Consider the following 14461-nt stretch of genomic DNA (forward strand, 5'->3'; position numbering starts at 1 on the left):
ACATGCTTATTTTATACATGGGGGAGACTCGAGAGGCACAGCAAGTGAAGAGACTTGCTTAGTGGCACACAGCAAGACAGTGGCGGAGGCAGGGTTCAAGTCCACCTGGCTACAGAGCCCAGGCTCTTAACCCCGATGTCAGTACTTCTCAAGCAGCACCCGAGGGGGAGCGTAGAAAACATGCAAATCCTAAGGCTGAAGGACTTGGAGGCATGTATTGCTCTTGTAGGGGACCCAAGCTCAGTTTCCAGAACTCTTGTCGGGCTGCTTGCAACCGCCTGGAACTCCTTCTCTGGAGGAATCTAAGTCTCTGATCTCTACACTAATGTGCCCATACCTAGATCACACACACATACACACACACACACACACACACACACACACACACACACACACTTAAAAATCAAGTAGATCTTTGGCCTGGAGAAATGACTCAGTGGTTAAGAGCCCTGGCTTCTCTTGCAAGGAACTAGGTTCAGTTCCCAGCACCCATATGGCAACTACTGACATGTGCAGGCAGACACTCATGTACCTCAAACAAAAATAAACAGATTTTTAAAAAAGTACATTTTTTAAAAAATGCAAATCCTAGGCCACACCTCAGACTCAAATCTAGGATCTCTTAACAGTTGGTGTCTAACACTGTCTGGGCAACACTGATGTGTGCTTGGGAGTCACTGCACTGCGCTGCGCTCCCAGATGCTGACAGCTGTCCACAGAAGCTGGAACTCTGGGAAAAGTTCGCCCTCAGTAAAGCTTCCTGCCTCTTGAATGACTGCCCAGTGAGCGCACAGCCATCTTTAATGAGGATGTTATGTATGGCTTGAGGGAAACTGGAAACAGCTGATCTACTGGCCCCTCCGCACCCACAGACATGGCATAACCATAATATGGCCCACAGCAGAGTGGTGCCTTCTTCAATTAGGGAATGGATTCTTCTAGAATGATACCACAGGACATGCCACCCGGAGCAAAGCCACAGGAACCTTAGCTCTTCAGCGAGCAATTCCTGAGTCCCGCTGGAATCTCTTTCTTCCCTCTCCACTAATGAGATGGCAAAAAAGCCTAGAGTCTCCATAGAACTAAAAATCAAATCAAAGCAACAGAAACCTCCCCCCCCCCACACACACACCTCAAGTCTATGATAAAAGCTTAGAGAGCTCCTGAGCCAGACAGGAGTTATTTTCCAGGCAGGACTTCTGCCACAAGATTCCCAAAAGGCCCTAGAAGTGCTGGCTTTTTGCGGGGAGAGCTGAGAGTGGGGTGCCACAGGAATGGGTTAATTGGAAGATTCTCCACTATTTGGAACTCTCAGGCAGCCTAGTCCGCTCTCCTTCCCCAAGTCATCTCCCAGCATTCCCCTAAAAATACCTATGAGATCACAGGACATTAAGTGCGTGACACCAGACATTTGTAACTAACCCATGGAAATAAAGTAAGGCGTCATGTTGCATGGGGGGAACACAGTGAAATTTGTCCTGTGTTATCGTTCTAAAATAAGAGCGGCCTCAATTTGGTTGAAATATATCTTCACACATTGTCTCCCCCAAGCAGAGCCATTTGAGAAATCCTGATTGCAATTATAAGAGCTGAATAGGGAGCACTTTGCATTTCCTTTGACGATGCTAAGAGCTATAAGCAATGCTGATATTAAAATCTTCAGAAATTGATGAGTACCCCAGGCATAATCACAATGCTTCCTTCCCCAATCCAAGTAATTAAAATCTATTATATGAACACATGTTGATATTTTATCAACTACTGCTCTTAATTAAGTGGATGCGTGAGGCCTCCCACAGTTGGAAGGACATCGGTTCGGTTTTAGTAGCCGCTGCCCCCCCCCCCGCCCCGCCACCCCCATCCCCCACCCCACTTGCCCCTGCCCTCTGCATCTGGATGAAATGATTTAGGCAAACTTACCACAGTGTTGAATTCGGGCACCTGCCACAGCAGCCAGTCTTCATTAAGGGTGTACAGCGCCTTGGAAGTAATCACGTCTACAGGACCCTTGTTTATTTTCTGGTTCAGAGTCGTCACCAGCAAATAGAACGGCTCCCCAACAGTCTCCTTGGGAATGAACAGGAGCAACAGTTAGCTTCCTGTGAAGCCCACGGCAGTACCATGAGTGACAGGCGGCAATATTTTCCAAATAGTCAACGTCGCAACGCCCCAGAGGATACAGATCACGCCAACCCAGGAAACTACTTCACACACACCAAGCACATGCTTACGGCCCTGCCCCTCCCCCCCCCCAACAGCATGGGAGGCATCCAGTAGGACCCTCTCGTTTCATGTTGAACTTCCTGTCTGGCAGACTGCTGCACATCAGTAGGCCGGTGCTTAAGACCACAACAGTTCAAGGGGGTGAAGAAACAACCCTGCTTATATTCCTGTTTCATTGTAAGCCAAAAATAAGTGGCATGGAATAAAGTGCTTCCCGATTCATCATGACAACGGAGACTAACGCACGAAAGTTTTCAACGGTTGCTAGGGAGGGTGGCCTGTCACGGTGAACAGCTTTTCGTGAGGGACGTGGCCGCCACATCAGCTGTTTGTAGCCTGTGCCCTCCCTATGTGTCAGCCCCTTACCATTCAAGACACCCCCCTTGTGCAGTTTCCCTGGTCAGATGGGCAGGATTCCCGTCCCTGAACCCCTAAGGCTGGCCTCAGCGCTCCAGTTTCCAACCCTCTCTAGTTGAACAGGGTTGATTGAATCTGGGGCTGGTGGCCCCCAGATTTGAAACCACTATGTTCAAAAGGACACTGGGTAGTGTAGTTCAGGTACAGGCTGTGTTCTGCCTCTATGCATCTGCCTGAGGCACACAGCCCTGGGTAAGGTTTGGTTCCCCCTAAATAATGAGGTTGCCAGGATCCATGGGCATTAGACCTCTAGGTAGAGGAGGAAGGGCTGTGCTGATGAAAAGCAGCTATGATGCCAAGAAGAGACTTGATACCCTATGAGCATATACAGGGGGAGGAGGTCCCCCTCAGTCACAGTCACAGGGGAGGGGAGTAGGGGAAAAGCAGGAGGGAGGGAGGAATGGGAGGATACAAGGGATGGGATAACAATTGAGATGTCATATGAATAAATTAATAAAATACATTTTTAAAAAGAGAGAGAGAGAGAGAGAGAGAAGCAGCTACGAGGCTCCAATTGGAGTTCTTCTGCCCAGCTGACTCAGCTTTCAGAGGAGGATTCTTCTGGCTCCTCTCTGCCTGGTTTCCCCGTGAACAGGAAGATTACCCACAACTCTTTGGGAGGCCTCCCACCCTCACCCACATCTCTTGCCTTGTACTTCCTGCAAGCACATCTCTTTTCCAAGGCCTGGGCTTTCCTCTTGTCCCTCCAGCCCTCTTGGTCCCTCCCTGCTTCTCTTATGCAGGACAGAGTGGGGGAACCCTCAGAAGTTTCCAAAGAGGGGCAGAGGACCAGTACCTGACATTTCGTTCTCATAAGAAACTTCCTCTATTTCATGGTTCGTAATCTCACCGCTATCTGCTTTCCCTCCGCCCCCTTGGGTAATGTCCCAACCACAAACCTAAGAGCCGTACTTCTTTCTTCTTGTACACGTCAGAGACACACCAAGGGGACCTTGTGTGGGGACTGGACTGGCCATACTGGTTGGCCAGCCAGGACCCCCTGGGCTAGGCAGGGGGAACAGTCGCCAACTCAAGGGCTCTCTAGTCAGGATTTTCCAGAATTCTCAAAATTGAGATGGTGATATCCGTCTTCGCACTGCCCCTCAAGCTCACAGTCAGAACCCGGCTGGTCACCCCCAGTGTCGTTTGAGGCTCTCCTTAAAAACTTAACTGCCTGCTGTCTGCCCACCACCGTGCGGCAGACACCCACCCAACCTAGATATCAGTAACCGAGGAAGATTGGCAACCTTCCCAAAGACACTCTGATGTGTGACCAGCCCAGGGAACCGCAGGGCCACGAGATTTCTCTGTCATCAACTAACACAAAGGTTTCGGATGTCTCATCTGTCGGGGACATGCCTTCTCTCTTTAGGTGACAGAGCAGAGCTGACTATCAGCTCACAAAGGTCCTTCAGAGGCTGGTACCATCCTCGCCACCCTTGGACCAACGGAATCTCATGTACTGTGTCTGCCCTGGTTGCCCCACACACAAAACGGCCATAAAGGCGCTTAGTTCTCTGGCCCATCAAGACGGTTAAATGAGATCCAATAATCTGACATGTATGGCGGAAAGCAGCCCTTAATAGATGTCAATCGTCATTACTGTCCTCACCAGGCCTTGGGGTCCAGAAGGGGACTATTACCTGAAGGATGCTGCCTGCTCAGCATCTAAGAGCAGGGCAAGAGTAGCCTCCCCTGCCTTTAAAAGGAATTCTTTCACTGAAGGGTGAAAGTCTTGCCCAGGACTGGCTGAATGCCACTTCCTCCCGGGCACCGTGCCCCCTCCCCCCCCCTCCCCACACACTCTTGAATCAGCACAGAGAAGAAATCTTGACCCAGAATGCTTTGCTCAAGGGGGATGCTCGGGCTTGGAGCCCAAATTTTTCTGAACACTTCACCCCTTTGATGCCCAAGAGCTGCTCCTGAGAGCTCCGTGCAAGGAACTGGATGTGGACCTCAAAGCAGCGGCCTCACTGGTGGGTGGAAACCAAACCAAACCAGCGACAGACAAAACAGCAAAACAATGCCCACGGTGACCACGCTGGCCCCCGGGGATTCAGGCAGCTGGGTGGGCTCCGGGAGCTGCCGAATGGCCGCAGATAGCAGGCAAGCTTGCCTTTTTTCAATAAAACCTCAGGACAGTGCTTGCTCTCTGCTTCCTCATAGGGTTGTATACCTTAGGTACAGGGATTTCCCCAAGGGTGTTTTTTTTAGAGAAGAGATTGGTAGACACTATCCCAGGGCCTTGACTTAGCAGGATAAGCTGAGGACTAAGACGCAGGAGCCTGGTGAGTAAGAGGGTCTGCCACCTGTGTTCAGCAACAGCTGAGGCCCACCCAATCACAGTGAGACACCAAAGCAGCTCGCCCCAGAAATAACCACTTGACACCTCCCCAGAGCAGATGATGTATACCAAATAAACAGAAAAGAGGGCAGATTTCATTAATCTTAATAAACGGACATTGCCTCAGGAGTGGGGAAAGTCAGTTTAAAAAAAAAATTTTTTTTTTAAATGTGCATCTACTGGTAAGATAGCATTAAACATTAAACCAGGCACAGTCTAATTTAAAGTGCTGTTTGTGAATCTCAACTTAAGCAGCCTGGTTAAAACCTGTGGCATAACAGTGTATCTTATTCAGAGTTTAATTAGATTTTGAAACTAGCTACAAATACACAATTATGCCGTTTTGCTGGAGTCTGGATGGCTGGTGAAATTAAAGATGGATAAGAACCTTCCACACCAGGACCTCAGAGAGCCAAACAAAGACCGAGTTCAACAGAAACACCCTTATTTTCATTTTAATATTTCATAATAATAGCCGATATTTATGGGGTCCTTATCCCGCGCTGAGCAACAGCACGTGCTCTCTCATGTGTGCCTTAAAACAGCCCAACAATATTCATCTCTTGTCAACTCCACAGGTAACACTGGCAAGTGAGGAGGGGCCTGCCTGAACTCCAGACCCACCGCGTTAGCCACGGAAACCATAGAAAGGTTGCCATTTCGAAAGATTTTAAGATTCAATTAAATCCAACCGTATTCCATTGTCACTTCAGGAAAATGAAGTCTGGGGACGGAAGGAGGCTCGTGGGGATTTGTTTTAATGCTGAATGCCTGGGAAGAAGGGATCGCCGTTAGCCGTCGGAACATTGATGAGAAATGAAGATTTCCAGCATGCCTTAGAACAGTTTGTGTTCATCAGCGTTTGAAATGTCCTCTGATCTCAGGACATTTTCCTGAATGGGTCAGCAGGACCAGGAGTGTTACTTCATGCCAAAGGTAAGGCGATTGCGCTCACGTATACAAGTCTTACCTGAGGGAATCAGTCCTGAAGGAATTCCACATACAAGGGTTACTAAGAACAAAAACAACCAACCAACCCCAAAACCCCCCACAATCTTTTTGTTTTCCCCTTCAGTCTGGAAGGCCCAAGATCAAGTTCAGTTAAATGCTGACACCACGGAGCCTTCTGGACTTTCACTCCACAAAGACAGCAGAGCGAAGTGTGCTAAAAATAACCGCCTATTGTCTTACCTCTGACACTGCAGGGCCCCGGTGGTGACACTTACCCGGAGGAAACCAGAGAGGCAGACGGACATCCAGTTTGTAAGGAGTTTCTCCACCACAGACTCTGTGCGCCTCAGCATGAGCTTGGGTTGCATATTGCTACACTGCTCCATCAGGTCCCTGGTCAGCACCTCCAGGATGCTGGTCAAATAGCCCAGTTTGGTTTGCAGAGCGATGGTTAGGAAGGAGGCAAACAGACACCTGTTTAAAAACAGAGCATCTCAGCTGGACATACTGGGTTTCCTTGGGATCTTGCTGTCGATGAGGTGGGGGTGGGGGTGGGGGGGTGAGGGGTGGGGAGCGGGGCGGCTGTCTTCTGAGGACCCGTTTTTTTTGTTTGTGTGTGTGTTGTTTGGGTTCCAACCGAGTCTGTCCTGTGTCATAAAATTATACCCCAGTTGCTAACCTGCTTCCCAGTGCAGGAAGCCCTGGTTTTGATCCCTGGAAGGGCGTGGCCTCAGCGCTTGGGAGGTAGGGGCAAGAGGATCAGCAATTCAAGATCACCCCAGCTACATTGTGAGTTTTAGGCCAGCCTGATGGGCGCACGAAACAATAAACAAACCAACCAACCACACATGAATTTCAACTTGAGGACATTTCCTATGTTTTCAGCAACAAGAAGTGAGTCTCCTTCCCAAAAATTTCGGGTGATTTTAAAATTAAAAATAACACTTCTCCTTTTTTTTTTTTTGGTTAAGAATTTTCATTTTTTTCTTTTGAGGCATTGGGTTTTGTTTTGTTTTGTTTTTTCAGGGTTTTTTTCGGGGGTGACTGTGTGCATGTGTGCCTTCAAGACAGAACTGGGGCTGGGTTGGTGTGAACTGAGTTGCGGGGCAGCATGGCTCCAGAAACAGCCTGTCGTCCACAGCACTGGGAAAGAGCAGGCTGAGTTTCAGGTAGTGGCTTGGGAACCAAGAGCTTGAGGGCTAGAGCTGTGTGTAGCTCAGTGGGAAGCGCTTGTTGAGCCTTCAAACAGGCCCCAAGCCCGTTTAAAAAAAAAAAAAAAGAAAGAAAGCAATGGTAAGATAAGTAGCCCGGGGTTTTTATTTGTCTCTGAGACAGGATCTCATCACGGAACCCTGGGCTGGTCTATAATTTGTTATGTAGACCAAGCCGGTCTCAAAAACTCACAGAGATCTATCTATTTGCCTCTGCCTCTGGGATGCTGGGATTAAAGGCGTGCGCCATCGTACCTGGCGGGTGCTTAGGTGTTAAGGTCTTCTTAGGGGCTTATCAAGATATAAAAAGAGGTAGCGTGTACCTGTCCTTTACGGAGAAGTTCTTCTGCTTTTCAAGGGTATGGATAACAGTAACTAGGAAGCTTTTATTACATATCAGGGCATCCAAGGCTGTGAGACGTTCATTTTTGTCATTGGCGTCTCTGTTCTGGAAAAACAAACAACATAATAATGTAACAGTGCAGCGCAGGAGATACCGTAGTGCCCTATATAAGCTGCGAGTCAGAGAGTAGTAGACCCACGAAGGGTTTTCCAAGACAACGAATTGTTTAATATTGAACCCTAGACCCAAAATACCCACAATAAAAACTCAAAGTAGTAATAACAGCGGTGACAATGACGAGGATAACACTGAAAGTCAGACAGTCACCGAGCTGAAAATGAAAACATAGAGACTTACGTGCATATCTTCGGTGAAGATGTGTGTGAAGCCACCTGACTGAGGAGAAGAGGAGACTTTTATTATTCAGAACGTCCAAAGGAAATGAATAGTGTGTTTCTGCTATAATACCCAAGTCCGTTTTAATAAAGCCGCTGTGCTATTTGCTAATCTGAAGAGCCCTTGGGCTTGGGCTCACTGCATCGCCTCCAAGACACAATAAATAACTATTACGCTCTCAAGAAACACCAGTGGCCTCTGGAAGCCTCTAAGAACAGTCATCAGTGTATATGAGCTTCTTTTTTTTTTTTTTTTTTTTTTTTTTGGTGGATTATATTGCGTTTTTAAAAGAACTGACATAAAAGCTAAAGAACTGGTGGTGGGAGAGTATGGGAAGAGGTCAGAGCCCTTGCCAACCAACTGACCCCTCAGGATGAGGCCCAGACAGCAATGATACTCTTAGTTAAGTAGCATCTACTGTCCCAACAGACAGCATCCTCAAGAAACAGGAAGAATGTGCGTTATACAAGCGTGGGAATCTGGAGCCAAACTACCTGGGGTCCAGCTGGGACTCATCACATGCTGGTCACATGTCTGTGGACAGGTTATTTAACCTCTGTGACCGACTTCCCTCATCTGTGAAATGGAGGCAGCAACAGCTCCTACCTCATGGGCTTCTTGTGAGAACGAAACGAGTGAGCACAGAGCACACAGCCTGTCCGCTATGACTGAAGTTTTTATCCCTAATTTAAAAAAAAAAAAAAAAAGTCTTGCATACTATTGCTGTGTGGTTCCTAAACACAAACTTTTACATTTTGAGGTTGCTTTTTGAATGCCTCATAAATCCTATTGAAGTTAAGAATCGTATTATATTTTATTCTATTTATTTATTTTTGGTGTTTTGGGACAGGGTCTCACTTTATAGCCCCGGCTGGCCCCAAATTTGCAGCAATTCTCTGGCCCCCATTTCCCAAAGTCTGAGATTACAAACATGTACTCAACTACAAACATACTCAACTCAAGATTATAATGTAAAACCATACTGGGCAATACTTTGATTAAACTAAGTAAAATCATAAATTCAAACATGCATCTGTCTGTCTCTGTCTGTCTGTCTGTCTGTCTGTCTGTCTGTCTGTCTCTCTCTCTCTCTCTCTCTCTCTCTCTCTCATTGAAACTCTGGGTAAAACTTGTGTCTTAGTAGAATAAATCTTTCCTGCAGAGACTCTCGTTTCATACTTTCAAATTTGTTAGCCAAAGCACACAACCTCAAATTATTTTGGTCTACTCCGTAATACTTTTCTAGGGAACCAACCTCATGCAAATTTCCAGTTTAAACAGCTTTTTGTAATTAGATTTACTTATAGGGGAGAGAGGGGGCATGCGTGTGTGTGTGTGTGTGTGTGTGTGTGTGTGTGTGTGTGTGAGAGAGAGAAAGAGAGGGGGGGGGAGAGGGAGGGAGAGAGAGCGCAGGAAGGGAGGGGGGCAACTCTTGGGAGTTCTCTCCTTCCACGTGGGTCCTGGGGATTGAACTCTTATTGTCAGAGTTGCTGGCAAATGCCTTTACCTTCTGAGCCACCTTGTGGCCAACCATTCATTCTTGGCCTTCTGTTGGGAAGTGGTACCCTGGCTCCCTGGCTCAAGGCTCTTTCCTCTTTTCATTCAAATTTCATTCTTCCAAGAAATTAGATATATTACTTACCCTATGTCTTCTATTTTCAGAAAAAAAATAGAAACTAGTCTATCCACAGGAGGACCAGAAGTTCAGGGTCATTCTTTGTGACACTGGGAACTTGAGGCCAGCCTGTACTATCTGGGGCCCTGTCCCAAACAACAGTAACAAGTCCACCTAATGCAGCAGTTCTCAACCCTGTGGGGGCAGGGGTGGGTCACATGACCCTTTCACATGGGTCACATATCACTGCCCTGCATATCAGGAGTTTACATTACAATTCATAACAGAAACAAAATTGCAGTTGTGAAGTGACAACAGAAATAATTCTATGGGGTCTGGAGAGATGCTTCAAAGGTTAGGGGCACTGTCTGTTCTTCTAAAGGTCCTGAGTTCAATTCCCAGCAACCACATGGTGGCTCACAACCATCTATAATGAGATCTGGTGCCCCTTTCTGGTGTGTAGGTGTACATGGAGACAGAATACTGTACAAATAATAAAAAGAAATAAAAATTTAAAAATAATTTTATGGTTGGGGGGTCAGCACAACATGAGGACCTGCAGCATCAAGAAGGTTGAAAACCACTGCTGTCATGAAGATGAAAAATTTAAAACATAAAACCAGCAGGTAGGCAGGTCAGTGAAGCGGGAGCAGCCATCCCATGCTGCCTTGTTCTTCGCTGTCTTGGAGGAACTGACAGTCAAGCCCTCTCTGGAGCACCTAGGCTCCAGGCCCAAGGATTTGGCTCAATCAACAATTAGCGCCCAATTAGCACTCGGCCACATCTGCTGTGGGTGGCAAGCAGCCTGGTCTTGGGGTGCTGCCTTTCCCTTCCTTTCTCTTCTTACTATAATCTCAGTTTTGACTTACATTTCCTTCACAGAGTTCTGAAGAAAAACAAAAAGCAAAAAACATCCATTTCTGCTGGTTTCTACTTGGGTCCTCTCTCTTACAAACTCCTCTGACTTCTGGCCCTTATGACCTCCCATTTGCTTTTCAATACCACACTGACCCTTGAGTTAAATCAGTTTGGCTCCTGGAGACTATTTTTCTGTTGCCCTAAAATAATGATGCATTATTCCAGGATTTTCTTTCCGTTTGAGAAACACTCAGCTTGCAACAGTGTACCTTGACACTCATCACTCCGCGCTGTCCTTGATTAGCGACTCGAGAAGATAGGAGAATTTCTTTTTCAGGCCACAGATTATGCTATTCAGCACTCAAGGGCAATCATTAACTGTAAAAGCCCACACAGTACTCATCTTGACTCTGGAAACCTCTGTTATTTTATTGCTTTTAAATTCTTAATGGGGGAAATCTCAGAGAGCTGGGAACTAGGACTCGTGATGTAAGCTTCTCAGAGGCCCTGAGCAACACCCTGACTCAGGGACATGAATTTCCCTTCCTTCCCCGGGCACAGCAAATGGATGCGGCAGCAGATAGCAAGTCTTGGTGCCTGGTATGCTTGGATACCAGGATAAGTTGTTTTGTTTTGTTTTTTTTTAAAAGCTGGTTTGTTGTTTGTAGCCTTCTTGGTTTATAACACTAAGGCTTAGCTCCTCAAATATGACAGGTATCTTGTGGCAGCATCCTACACTCCTGACAGTGCCTTGTATATCATAGTGTCCACTGCTAGGATCGTAGAGAAACTAGAGACCGCTCTCCATAATGTGCCCCTGTATCCTAGGCTTCTGGCCAAACAGAGCCAAGATGCTGCTAGCAAGGTGATTCGAACCCCTTCCTTGGCTTGAGAAGAGATTTCTAACTTTGGTGTCAGGCCTGGATCTAAATATGGTCACTGGCATCAATGTGTTCCAGAGTTGGGGTGGGTTGCGGAGAGTGTCTCTCTGGGGCCACTGGAGCAGTATGGCAGAGCTGAGGCGAGTAGGACATGGGAGTGATGGGGCACAATGAGCAGGTGGCTTGACAAAGGCTTGGCATGGTGAACGAAGAGGACAGAGCGAGTGAGGAAAAGGAGGTGTCAGAACGGAGGTGAGACAGCCCCCCCAACCCAAAGGGCTCTCTGTACACTCTAGAACAACTACAACAACAATTCATTTCATATACCTGTATCTATTAAACAAGGAAGCTACAAACCAAAAAAAAAAAAAATCCACTAAAGAAAAACTGCTGAAGAAGAGACCATTAAAACCCCTACGTGGCTAAAAACGCCTGCCACTGACTCCACTTCCCCGCCTGTCCACTTTCTTCCCTTTCGGCTGGTCCTGCTGGTCGTTTCCAATTGAGAAATAATAGTGAGTAATCTAGGAGCAGCAGTGCAAGTCAGGCAGATAAACACAACAAATTGGCGAGCCCACAATTTATTGATTTTTAAATGAATTAGCTCACTTCCCGGCTAACAGATTCAGTTCGAAGCGGGTAGTAAAAAATAAATAAATAAATAAAAAGCAAAAAGCATCACTCTAAACTACTTGTTACCCAGCAAAGAGTAATTGCCAGTAGCCTGTTGCTGCTCTCAACCCTAATCAATGCAATTAAGAATTACCCTCTTCCCCGCTCGGCTTGAACTTAAGGCAAGAGCTTGCATTATTATTCAAGGCTCAACCTGAGGATGATGATCAATGTTCTTTTACCTCAGGGAAGAAAGTTCTCAGGGCGAAATGTTTGTAGTCGAGGAAGGGTACAGTTCCGAAACTATCAACCACATCCAACTTATCCATCTGAAGCTCGGCAAAGCCTGCAACAGAGAATCCCAGGAGCAAGATTTTAACTCCACAAACAATGGAGAAGATCTTCTGCTGTTTTGCCTAACACAGACTATGACCTTAGTTTTCATTAAAGAAGAAACAATAGATAATTACTTGGTTGGCTGCAGAGAAGAGCTGAAAGAAAACACAATGCCAGGCTCAGACACTGCTGTTCGGTTTATCATCTATTATACAAACAGTTCTCCGTGTAAGGGCAAGAATTAAAATTAAAGTGAAGTGGGCTTGTTTTTTCTCAGGGCCTACCATCACGGATCTCTTTCCGGAGTTCGCTCTCCAGCAGCTCCAGCTGTTGGCTCTGCTTTCGACTCAGCTCCTTCGACTTGTGCCTGGTCACCACCACAGCCACTAAGGAGACAGAGGTGCCATGTCAGGTTGGCATGGAAACACGGAAATGAAACCGAGGTGAGTGGGGAGTAGGGTGGAGCCAAGAAACAGGGAGGAAGATGAAGAGAGAATTAAGCATAGAAAATAGCATGTAAGAACTTTATTTTAGGGCAGGGGGTCTGGCTTGGCTTCAGATACCTAGGCTAGTATGTCCTAGGGCCTGGGTTCCATTCTTAATGAGACAGACAGACAGACAGACAGACAGACACACACACACACACACACACACACACACACACACACACACACACAACACCAAACCAAACCAACAAAAACCAAAACCAAACAAACAAAATAAAGAAAAACAGAAACAAAAAACCCAACAACAACAAAAACCAAAAACCAAGATGAAGAACAAAAGCTAGATTTTATTAAAGGGACATTTCCAAAAAAAGGTCATTCTAAAGAGGAAGGCGTTAAATGTAACAGAGAGTGGGGAAAAGCACTCATCTTAAAGTGGAAACGAAATCAAATAACCCTGGCTTGTAACCAGAGATCCCAGTTGGCTGGACCATCATGAAACAAGCCAAGTTTTCCTACAGCCACTGGCCATGTATGTTGTTCCATTCTTCCCCCAACATCTCTAAACATCTCTGGAGAAATAAAGCAGCCCTACAAATGCAGAAAGGAGCCACAGAAGGAAACCTTGCTACAGGAGGCTAACTTGCCTCTTTTTAAAAGGGTGATCTAACAGGCAAGTCATCGGGAGCCCCCAGAGCTGATGGCCTTCATGGCTGCATCATTTTGCTCAGAACCGAGCCATTTGGGTAGTCAGTGAATGCATCCTGGGTTTATATGCCTGCTCTCTCTGTCCTTTCATTTACTACCTCTGTGTGACCCTGAGCGAGTCCCTCGGCATCTCAGTGCCTGCCTGCTTTACGGTAAGAGCTGTGATGTAGAAAAGATTACAAGCAGTAAATCAAGAAATCACATCGACCCGAAGAACTGACAATTGCCAACTCTATATTCCAGACGGATCTTGCCTTTTAACAGATGTGACACAAAAGGGGTTGGGGAAAGTGTTTGCGGTGAAAATACAAGGATCCAAGAACCTGTGGAAAGCCAGACGCACCCTCAGCAAGATGGGAGGCAGAGACAGGAGACTACCCAGGAGCCCCAAGGCTGCCTACTCTGGTGTATACAGGGTACGGACAAGATAGGAAGGTGAGGACCAGCACTACAGAGTTGTCAAGAGATAGATAGATAGATAGATAGATAGATAGATAGATAGATAGAAAGAAACAGAAGGGGGAGGGAGAGAGAGAGAGAGAAGAGAGGAGGGAGGGAGGGAGGGAGGGGAGAAGGGAGGGAGGGGGAGATTGATTTTCTTTTTAAAGCAATTACACAAAGGAATGGCTACTACCGAGTGTGGTTTGTTCAACACAGCTACATAGAATTCCTTCCTAGCCGTCTTCAGCACACCCCAGTAGAATCAGAACTGCACATTTTCAAAAGAGCTGATTCGCACACTTACTCAGCCAGACAACCCCCTTACTTCCCCCAGGAGTATCATGTGGGACCATGGCTCCCCAGGAAACTACATTGAGCAATGCTGACTCAGCATGTGAGGGGAGTTGCTTGCATCCACACAGCGGGGTGGCTTTCCTGGCTTTGTTGGTGGCAGGCTTAGGCTAGGTGTGCCTAGTGTTTTCACTAATGGTGTGACTGAATGGCTAAAGTATGCTTACCACATAGCTGCTGGTGACACATGCCTCCCTAAAATGAGTCAGAGTGCGATGGTTTTGAGAGGTTCTGCAAATTCAAACAAATGACTTTAAAGGACATAATGACCCCTACAAAGTCAAGAAGAGACTAGAATTTTCCAGAAAGTTACAAAGTGGACAGAACT

General features: G+C 46.7%; 1 protein-coding gene across 1 annotated transcript in view; it reads right to left on the reverse strand.

Moving 5' to 3' along the window:
- The window catches only part of PLXNC1 (plexin C1), a 157050-nt gene that overhangs the window by 34615 nt on the left and 107974 nt on the right, over positions 1–14461 (reverse strand). Inside the window, exons 16-21 of the mRNA XM_084796334.1 lie at positions 12472–12573; positions 12094–12197; positions 7847–7885; positions 7470–7594; positions 6211–6409; positions 1921–2067 (exon numbers count right to left, since the gene is read on the reverse strand). Of these exons, the coding sequence (XP_084652460.1) occupies positions 1921–2067; positions 6211–6409; positions 7470–7594; positions 7847–7885; positions 12094–12197; positions 12472–12573 (716 nt within the window). The remainder of the gene's footprint in view (positions 1–1920; positions 2068–6210; positions 6410–7469; positions 7595–7846; positions 7886–12093; positions 12198–12471; positions 12574–14461) is intronic.

Source organism: Acomys minous, assembly GCF_964271855.1.
Source record: "Acomys minous genome assembly, chromosome: 9".
Taxonomy (NCBI): domain Eukaryota; kingdom Metazoa; phylum Chordata; class Mammalia; order Rodentia; family Muridae; genus Acomys; species Acomys minous.